Source organism: Arabidopsis lyrata (genome assembly GCF_000004255.2).
Source record: "Arabidopsis lyrata subsp. lyrata unplaced genomic scaffold ARALYscaffold_8, whole genome shotgun sequence".
Classification (NCBI taxonomy): Eukaryota; Viridiplantae; Streptophyta; class Magnoliopsida; order Brassicales; family Brassicaceae; genus Arabidopsis; species Arabidopsis lyrata.
In genome coordinates this window covers 2248579-2259105 of record NW_003302548.1, presented here as the reverse complement: position 1 = coordinate 2259105, position 10527 = coordinate 2248579, and the positions used below count along the sequence as shown (strand labels likewise).

The 10527-nt window shown below is 34.5% G+C and overlaps 2 protein-coding genes across 2 annotated transcripts in view; one reads left to right on the top strand and one right to left on the bottom strand.

Annotated features, from left to right (window-relative positions):
* LOC9299584 (probable WRKY transcription factor 16) overlaps positions 1-2596 on the top strand; it is an 8635-nt gene extending 6039 nt beyond the window's left edge. The window contains exons 3-4 of the mRNA XM_021031898.1: positions 993-1836; positions 2078-2596. Of these exons, the coding sequence (XP_020887557.1) occupies positions 993-1836; positions 2078-2569 (1336 nt within the window). The 3' untranslated portion in view covers positions 2570-2596. The remainder of the gene's footprint in view (positions 1-992; positions 1837-2077) is intronic.
* Positions 2597-3849: 1253 nt separating this feature from the next.
* LOC9299582 (disease resistance protein RPS4) lies at positions 3850-10005 on the bottom strand. The gene is made up of 5 exons (XM_002863460.2): positions 9515-10005; positions 6135-7305; positions 5726-6040; positions 4743-5639; positions 3850-4652 (listed from the first exon to the last, which is right to left on the bottom strand). Exons 1-5 carry the CDS (start codon positions 10003-10005, stop codon positions 4020-4022), a joined length of 3507 nt encoding a protein of 1168 aa, XP_002863506.1. The 3' UTR covers positions 3850-4019.
* Positions 10006-10527: the final 522 nt, after the last annotated feature.

Here is a 10527-nt window from a genome sequence, read left to right as displayed (position 1 = left end):
ATCGATTACTTTTAAGTACGCTTTGAATTAAAATATTTAGATCAACTTTTGTGGATTTTTAATAATTAATTTTTTAAACACCAATACACCATGCATGGCCGTGGATTGGACGGTAATATATATGGAGGGGGTATTGCACACCTCGTCAGAATAGTTTAGTTTATATTCTTTACTTCTTCTTTTTTTATCGCAAGTATAATTTTTTTTTTTTTTGGTCAAACTCGCAAGTATACTATAATCTATAAATATATATATTCAATCATATGATGTTTTAACTACTATATTGTGAGAAAGGCTAAACAGATCGTCAACTTTCCCTTGCTTGGCATGCTCTCATCTGTCTTTTGGTTTTATTTCTTTGGTACAAATTTTTAAAAAGTTGTCTTACTAAAACATATTCGGCCGCAGTATACCCAATATATATAGCCCTCTTATCCAAAAAGAAAAGAAAAGAAAGGGGTTATATATATAACCCAACTGGCTATTAAAGAAGTTATAAATCTTTAACCAGAGGTGGTGGGCTAGTGGTTCTAGTCTGGTGGAAGAGTGACCCTGTTGGTCTAGGTTAGGGATCGATTCTCTCCAGACGCAGAATTGCTCAGCTTTATCCATTTGGCCACATATGTATGGACCCATTGTTTACGGCCCATTTGAAAACCTGGGGGACCCTACCCGTGGGACACCCTCTCCCCAGGGATTAGTCTTAGACCCCTCCATAGGTCTGGGGATTTACCCTGAATTATAAAAAAAAAAAAAAAAGTTATAAATCCTAATTCTGGGTTAAAAATTCTAAAACATTTCTTTAAATACATATTCCATTCCAATGATATAGAGCTTATTTCAATAAAAAAAAAATTTAGATATCTGTCTGGTACCAAAAAAAAAAAAAAATTCTAGATATCTGTTCAAATCATCACTGTGAAAAGATATAAATTTATTTGACTTTTATATTAGAAGAGCCTTACATAAACGTTTTAGAAATGTGTTTGCAGTGAATCTGAATTTCTAGAAGAAATCGCCAGGGATGTGTTTGAGCAACTCTATCCAACAGAAGAGATTGGGATCCAGTCACTACTAAAGGAGATAGTAGAAAACTATCTATGCAATCAACCATGGGGCATTCGCACTATAGGCATTTTTGGTGAGCCTGGCATCGGAAAGACAACTCTGGCTACAGCCTTCTTTCGCCGAATTTCTCATGGCTATGATGATTCTTGTTTCATCAAAGATTTTCACAAAGAATATACTGAGAAGAGACTTGAGTATTTGCCTCCTAAATACTTGGGTAAAACTTCAATGGAAAAGTTTGACCTAAAAAGTTTTGATTCACAGCCAAGCCACCGCAAGAAGTGGGTTCTTGTTGCTCTAGACGATGTGCAAAATGCTCAAGACGCGAAGTCATTTCTTGGTGGATATGATAAGTTTGGTCCAGGGAGCTTGATCATCATAACTTCCAGAAAGAGAAAAATTCTTGAGCAGTGCCATATGAATAAGATTTATGAGCTAAAAGGTCTAAATGATGAAGATGCTCTAAAGCTGTTTACGAGATGTGCCTTTGGGAACAGAGTGATAGAGCAGAATCTTCTGGATCTTTCAAAGAGAGTGGTTGATAGTTCTGATGGGAACCCAAATACTCTTCGCTCATTTGCCAAGAAGCTCAAGGGCAAGGCAGTGGAAAAAATCAGTTGGACGTTTCCTGATGATTGTGATGTATTCGTTGCCGACGATGTATCTTGTGACACTGAGAAGAACACATATTTGCGCATTGTCCCCTGTGAAGAAGACGATGAAGTACACGAAAATAAGGAGCTCCAGTCAGATCACAATGCGGTTTTGGTATGTAATAGTACTCTTATACCTAAATTATTCCATTTTGTAACATTTTCAAATCTATATGAACTTTGCTGAAAAAGGAAAAAAGTTTTCAAAATAATCTAAAAACAGACTTATGTAATAGAGTCAAATATTAACTAAAATACTGAACTTGTATTTAAAAGTCAGTAATCAAATAACGTACTAATTGACTAGTCGTGATCAGTTGATCATCTCTTATCTTTCTCTTCCATGTTTTTTTCAGGCCACTGGAGATAGCAATACAATAATTCTGACCCCATCCGACTTGTCGGCTGAATGCGAATTTCGATCTTATTCTCAGAAGAACCCTGGATTCGGCCTTTACAACCGCATCTCCAAGTCTCTGCCTAGTAATCTAAAGGTTTACAGATTGGATTATAACTCTCTGATGAGATCCTTGTATGAACACTTACACCAAAAGCATCATGTTCTACTACAAGGGTTTGCTGGTGGACTTCAGAAACGTTGGAAAAGCTTCTCAAACTCGCATGATCACGATCAGCTAGAGCATCATCTCCAACTTCTCCTTAATCTCTCTGGCGGTTGCGTTGTGACCAAAATTTGTCTAGAAGTTGTACGGAAGAATAGAGAATCGAATGGTAAGAACATTAATGGCATCAAACAAATAAGATATGGAAATCCTGAGTTATTGAAGATTAAACTTGATCGAGATCAACCTAATGGCTTGGGTCAATATATATCAAATCAAAATTAATGTTGGACAAAACTTAGCTTAAATTAAAATATAGCATGTATCTAGTTATAATAATTTGTAGAAATCATTATATAACTCATCTTGATTGTTATATATCACTAAGTTGTATAAATATGTAAAATCATTTTGTTTAATATCTACAATGTATATATTAATTGACAAGTGAAAACTGAAAACAACATTTAATTAGTTTGTAAACAGCTACAACTCCATAGTCCATATCTCTTTAACAGGTCCAACAGTACGTACTTTTACTTTTACTGCTAGTTACTTTTACATATGGGTTTGATCGGTTAAGACTTAGATCGATATACAAGTTCCCTTGGTCAAACTTGGCCAATTTCACTAGCTGTCACAGGAGTTGCACGGGACGTACAGAGATTGGTCTATTTCCACCGTACAATGATAAGTGTCTCTTTGTATACTAATATCAATTCTCTCTCACTATGTTTGTTTTGAATGCCGTTAACAGCTAATGGGCCTAACTACTAATTGAGCTTTTAACTTCCTTTTCAGGTTCATCCCATAACTCCAGCATCTATAAAACCAAGAAGATGCTTTGAAACTATTCAGAAGGTATGACTTAGGTCCATGGAGCTTGTTCATCATGATTAAGCTCAGGAGGAAAACAAGTTCTTGACCCATGTTGATGAGACTTATATATGAGCTTCAAGGTCTATATAACAAAGAAGATGATATGAAACTATTCAGAAGGGTGTGACTTTGGTAAAGATGTGGTCAGCATAAGCATTTCGACTTTTCAATGGGAGAGACTGAATGTGCTAATGGGAAACCATTAACTATTTGTGCATATGCCACCAGGATAGAAATGGTAAAATAATTACTGAACATTCACAGTGGATCGAGTCACAACGAATAAGACGATGAACCTAAACTAAATATCGAGCTTCCATTGTCTCACAATGTTGTTTTGGTATTTGATGAGAGAGTTCATCGAATTCTACATGCCACAGTATCAAGCTAGTTAAAGCACAGGAAAGATGGCAAGATTAGTAAATTTAATGAAAAATTTGTCACAACAGATTACAAACCGATGGTTGAGATTCTTATAAAAAGAGACTGGTTACAACAATATTTTGAGCACTTTCTTCACCTCAACGATGCTTTGATATTAATAGAAAACATAACTGGATGTGAAGGAGAAGAAGACATACGCTTCATTGCTTCCTCAGTGACAACAACCTCTTGTTTAAAGCTTTATTTACTCTCCTCTTAGATTGTTGTTTTAAGATTTCATTTGGATTTGATCCTTTGCTCTGTCAGACTCCTTCTCCATACTTAATTGCCTCACCATTGAATTGTCATACTTTGTTCGAGTTGTGTTGTGGTTAGGCTCGTGACCTAAATTCTAACCCTCATTCTAAACAACCAGATCTCCAGTCTTAGGCTTAAAACCAAAACATTAAGCAGCCATAAATTTTGCAGATCATTAGACTTTTTTAAAGTAACTGACGATTCTATTAAAACTGTTATAAGTTGCTGTTGTTGGAGTTGCAATGGGGCAATCATCATCCTCTTCTGCAGTTCTAAAAGAGCTTCTTCGACCTTGTCTCTTGTCCTCTATCCTTGGAGTCACCTTCCAAGATGAGTTCTCAACTTCATCAGGCTCATACACCAAAGAGAAGCCACACTTCATCACCTTGCATTTTGCAACCTCGCTTGTACCATTTGTCACTTGAAATCCAAGGGAAACTTCAGTAGCTGATGGAAACTGTTGATGTTTCTTGATATTAAGCAAAGTGGTGTAGCAAATGAAGATATGGTCTGCCTCAAACGTATGTGTCTCATCGCCTGGTTCGGAAAAACCTCCAACAATGAAACTTTCCGGGCTCAAGGATACATTAGTAAACTCACAGGTGCACTTCACTTGGAGACTGTTGCTTTGGTCTTTGTACCCATTAAACGAGACTACAACACATAGAGCAATCCCGATTAATCTACCTGCATTCCAATGTTGAGGAAGTTTCAGCGTCAAGACTGATCCCAGTGCTTGGTGGTTAAACCATGCAGGTATGTCATATCCCGGAAAGCAAGTACCAATCAAGGATTTGAAGACAAAATCCTGAAAATTAAAGTAACACCAAAAGAAAATTATAAAATGTGGATGTTTAAAGATAGATAATAGAGAATTTGAGAAACAGAGGATTAATACCTGATTATATCGATCAGCTGACATCAACTTGCTTTTTTTCTGAACGTAAGAAATGATAGCATTCTTTGAGACTTGTTCTAGTTCGTAACAGTTAGTGAAAATAAAGGTGGAATGAATCTGCTCTGTTGGTGTAGGAAGGGTTTGCGGACTGGCGACTGTTCTTAGTGAAGTACAACCATGTGCATTTAAGCACTGAAGATTTGGTGGAAGTATGGGAAGAGATATGAGATTCTTACAATACTTTAACTCGAGCCATTTCAGATGGAACATTTGACCCATGTCAAATCGAAGGGTGTGGATATCATCATTCCTGCTTAAGCATAGACGTCGCAGCAAAGATAAGTCATAAATGCTGCCTGGCATCTCTGCTATTGATGTTCCATCAAGAAGTAAAACCCGCAAACTTTCCATTTTCGCTGTAACATCGGGGAAGGGTTTGAGCTTTGAGCAGCGAGAGAGTTTGAGTTCTTGAAGAGATTTAAGCTTCCCAAGACAATCAGGAAGAGTCACCAGATTTTTGCAGTCTATCAAGTTCAATAAGATAAGTCTGTCGAGATTACCAATGGCTGAAGGAAGTCCATTTATCGCAGTGCCGTTTAAGTACAGAGTTTCCAGATGTTCTGAAATCACCTCAAATGTCTGAAATTGTGAGCAGTCGCTGAGAATGAGAGTCTTCAGGGAATCCATAGTTATCTTTGGCAGAGACAAGAGACTTGTGCATCCTCTTAAGTTCAGGAAAACGAGATTCTTCATCTTTTGCATCGCCTCTGGTAACTCTTTCAAACTCGTGCAGCCTTCCAGGTTTAATCTCAAAAGATTTGGTGCTTCTGATAATTCTGACAAGGAACTCAACTTACTCGAGTGACTTAGATCCACCCACTTCAATTTTGGTGTATCCTGTGATGACCAAGCAGAATTGCACCATTAATAATGAAAACTACATAAGCCTAAAATTAGTTTAAACAAGTTGGAGAGATACAAACCTTAACACGATTCCATAAGCTAATAATCTTGCTGTAAGGCAACCTAAGATCAATAAGATCCTTGGGTTCGAATTCTGATGGAAGTTCCTTCCCTGGGAAGTTCATCCAGTCAAGATATCGTATAATATTATTTTTTGGGAACTCAAGTTCATCCGGTAAGTTTAACTTGCACCGAGCTTCACAATGCCTAGGACAAAGAGAATTGTACACTTTAAGGTACCGTAGGCTGCTCATACCAACAAATGTTTGGTTGTCTAAGGGCATTTCCTCCATTTTAGACATGTCTATGACAATTCCTCTAACCTGATCTCTTCCCTGTTCATCAAGTGGAACAAAAACAAGTTATTGCAAGCACATATGAAACTCTGGCAATGTATAAAGTTTAAAACTAGTAACTTCCTTAACTGACCCTTTTCTTTCTCAGTGCATCAGCAGACACTGCAGAATTCGACGACAACATCCAATATTTATTTGTAGTCTCAACAAGTTCCTTGCCCATAGTAAACAATATATCATGAATCTCTACTCGACCATTAGAGATGTGAATCAAGAACTTGTCCACAAGATCTCTAACTTCTTCTCTCCCAGCTTCAGCAGATTTGGGGTCAACAGAATCCAGCAAACTTGTTACATAGCTCTCATCATGTGATCTAAAGAAACAAACAATATCAAGAAACGCTTCCCTCTGCTTCTCATCAAGATCCTTTTCAAAAATGTTTCTCAAGACCTCTCTCATCTCTTCACTGGAAACTCGAGTCAGTGTTCCAAGTCTTTTTTCCCAGCAATCCTCACTCTTCTTCTTAAGCTCCTTACCAAATGCCTCGAGAGCTAATGGGTTACCACCAGCAAAATCCACTATCTTCCTAGACAGCTCCATGAAATTTCCCTCGAGATTACTACAAATTTGAGACCTAAAGAACTCCAAACTATCTTTGTCATTCAACCCAGGGACCTCATAGAGATCACAAGGTAACGTCTCCGTCAACGACTTGTCCCGTGTCGTGATAACGATCCTGCTTCCCTTCTTAATCCAATCGCAATTCTTCAGCGGTTCGATCTGTTTCTGATCAGTCACATTATCGAAAACAACCACAATTTTCTTCTCGCGTAGCTGTTCCTTCCAATTTTCAAGCACATTGCCACCCTCGGATCCTGAAGTTGGATAATCTTTCTTCAACAAATCTTCCACAATTGTCTTCTGCACCCATTCCAATCCCTGATACTTGGATCTCTCACTATCGAACTGGATAAACACGTGACGGACAATCTTCGTCTCAAGCTTGGCCAAGAGTTTCTTGGCGAGATAGGTTTTACCGATCCCAGGCATCCCAACGACTGCGACAATACGAGTTTCGTTGTCATTGCAGTCAACATCCAATTTCTCTTCCAATTGCTTAAGACGTTGTTCTCCTGATTCAGTTCTGCTTAATGCTCTGCTATGAAATTTAGGGATTTCTTCTCCTCTTCCTCCTCCCTGTGACGGTGGTGGTGACCTAGTGTCTTCTTGACTTTGCGGCGAATTTCGTGTTAAGGCATTCTGAACAGTTATGACAATCTTTGCCAGAAAAGCCATTTCCTCACTGTAAAAAAATATACAATTTGTTTTTCTTTTATGCTATGTATTTTCAAATTTTTAACTTCAAAAAAATAAACTATTTGAATATCTAATTTATCAAATGGGGACATCCAAATAAAACATAAAACATAAATTCGCAATCTTAAATTATATGAGCTAACATTATAATCTATATATATATTTTTGGATCACAATTAGCAAATAAATCCTGAAGTTGAGAAATATTTACAATAGCATGCCATTAGCATTAATTATTTAATTTCGAAAATTTAAATCAAAGATATTAATTACCAAAAAAATCTTAACATAATATCTTAACCATAACTAATCCTTTCCATAATATCTTAAAGATATTAATTAATTTTGACAAAATCAATTTTTTTAAGTAATTCATTTTTTAAATATATTTAATTTAATGTACATTCATTAAATTATGGTTACTATTCGTTATTTGACAAACTCATTTTGCTATATTACTTATTATAAACCAAACTCATTTTGGCTATAAATAATTTGTTTAGTTATAAATTAGATTAACTCCAAAAAAACATTATTACCAAATATATAAATATTATTTATGTCTACGGAATACTATGTTATTTTAGATTATTATTATTTCATTAGGTTTCAAATATTATGAATATTTTAACTTTATAAGAATTTTAAATATTATTAATTTTTAACTTATAAGAAATTTAAATATTATAAATATTTAAATTTTATAAAACTTTAAAAGTATCTGTAATATTTCAATTCTATAAAAAACTTTATCTATTAATAACATTTGAACTCTATAAAAATTATAAATATATATACTATAGAGACAATTTAAAAACAAACTTTTAAATGAACTCTAATTATATGTCTTCTAAATAAAATTATTATTAAAAATAAAAATAACATGATGTTTAATTTCACGGGACGAGATTATATGGTGTGACGGGTTTGTGTCGATATTAATACGGAACGATATACTACGAGTGAAATCTTAGAATTAACAACCAAAATACAATTATGAAGTTTGGGTCGATATTAAAACTTTTATGAAGTTTCAAGTATTATAAATATTTAAACTTTATAAGAATTTATAAGAAGTTTAAACATGTAAATATTTTAAGATGATAAAACGTTTAAAGTATTTATAATATTTAAATTTTATAAAAAGTTTATAATATTAATGATATTTGAACTCTATAACAATTAAAATATATATATATATATTTTGGGAGCCATTTAAAGCAAAATTTTTAATTGACTCAAATTATATATGTCTTTTAAATTAAAATATTATAAAAAACAATAACAAAATAATGTTTAATTTCACGGGACAGGGTTATATGGTATGACGGGTTTGAATCAATATTATTACGAGGCGGTACTACGAGTGAAATCGTATAATTAACTATCAAAATACAATAAATGCTAAACAAAATAAATTCAACTTAAAATTTCAATATTTAGTTATCAAAAATCGATCTGCGGGTTTAATGCGGGGTAATATATATAATAAGTACATTTAAATCAAACAAAGCAATAGATAATTTTCAAAAAAATTATAGCTCCGCGGTGTACCGCGGGTTAAAATCTAGTATGTAACAAAAAAAAATCTATTCATCCCAAATGAAATTGGAATATTTCTTTGCTTTTTTTCTCATTTACTTAATTTGTTTCCATTGCCATTCACTAGATGTTTATATTTCTTGTTTATTCAACTGCTATAGACTATAAAAGTTTTTAAAAAAGGTTTCAATTGGCATTCACTATATGTTTTTTTTTCTTGTTTAGTTAACTGATATAGACTATAGTTATTGGATTTAATATGTTTTAACCAAAATATATTAATTCCTTATCATCTAAAACACAAAATTTTACTAATCCAAACTATTTTCTTGATGTGCATTATAGAAGAGAGCTTGTTTATAAATTATATATCTTCTAGTGGTATTATAGTAAGATATTTCAAATGAGTTGTCATCATATTATATAATTTCGACTTAATACCCTTTATCAAAAAAAATAAAAATAATAATCAACCTTATATTAGTGAGCTACTCCCTAAACCCTAAGAAGATATCTATAATTACATACTAGTTTACTTGCTTGTCTTTGTTCATTTTCGTTATACCAAAGATTAACTACTAAATGCTGGAAACATTATTCTTATAAAAGTAAAATGAAACATTTTTAAGAAAATTTCAAACGATTATCCGTACCTGCTTTCTTTCAATATTAAAGCTGTTTTGTTCCGGGCATCCTGCAAAGCCGCGTTCCACTTAACAATCCGGTCGTCTCGAACACCACCTGGCTTCGTCCACAGCTTCCATAGATTAACACCAAAATCACCATCAAGTCCTTTCACAATAGATGTGTCAAGCTTGTAGAAGATTGGAATGACCCAGAGTTTTTTGCATCCTTCCCCTTTTGAACTACATTCCATTATCTTCACCAGCTCGTCCAAACACCATTGTGACTCCGTGTACTTGCTCGATAAAATCGCCAGCGCGATCTCCGACTCCTCGATCCTTTTGAAAAGGTTTTCAAGATCTTCGCCCGGATCCTCATCTGAGTCAATAAAAGCATTGATCCCGACATTTCTCAATGCTTCATGGAGATGGGAGACGAAGGGTCTACGCAGCTCTTCTCCTCGGAAGTTGATGAACACTTGTGGTCCTTTGTTGACCTTGGACAAGAGAGATGTTGACATCGTAACTTTTTGGATAACTTTTTTTTTTAGAAACTGTAGTTACTTTTTTTTTTTTTTTTGGGTCAAGCTGACGGAATTTGATGTCACTTAGATTGTATCTTTTGCTTGCTTGTCTTTGTTCATTATCGTAAAATTGACGTCCGGTTATTTATATCTCTACGCAATTCTAAAGACCGCGTTCTTCTTCAAGACTTAGCACTCGTGAATAATTCGTTCTTAAAGACAAGTTCTCATCACAACGTAAATAATTTATTCTTGAAGAAAAATTCCAACTCAAGAACTTAAAGATTACACCACTTGGTTTACTCTTTAATTCCAATTTGAGAATATATTTTTTTCTCTATGACCCGTGGAATTTGTGTCAAGTAGCGACGTGCCAGAGACGGAGGAATGAGAAGCACAACTCGGCCGACTTCAAGACTAAATATAAAGTAATTTGGTAATACCCTTAGATTTAGTATTACCAAGTGGTGAACTTAATACCATTCTGAAAAACAATTTAATAAAACTTCTATTGTATCA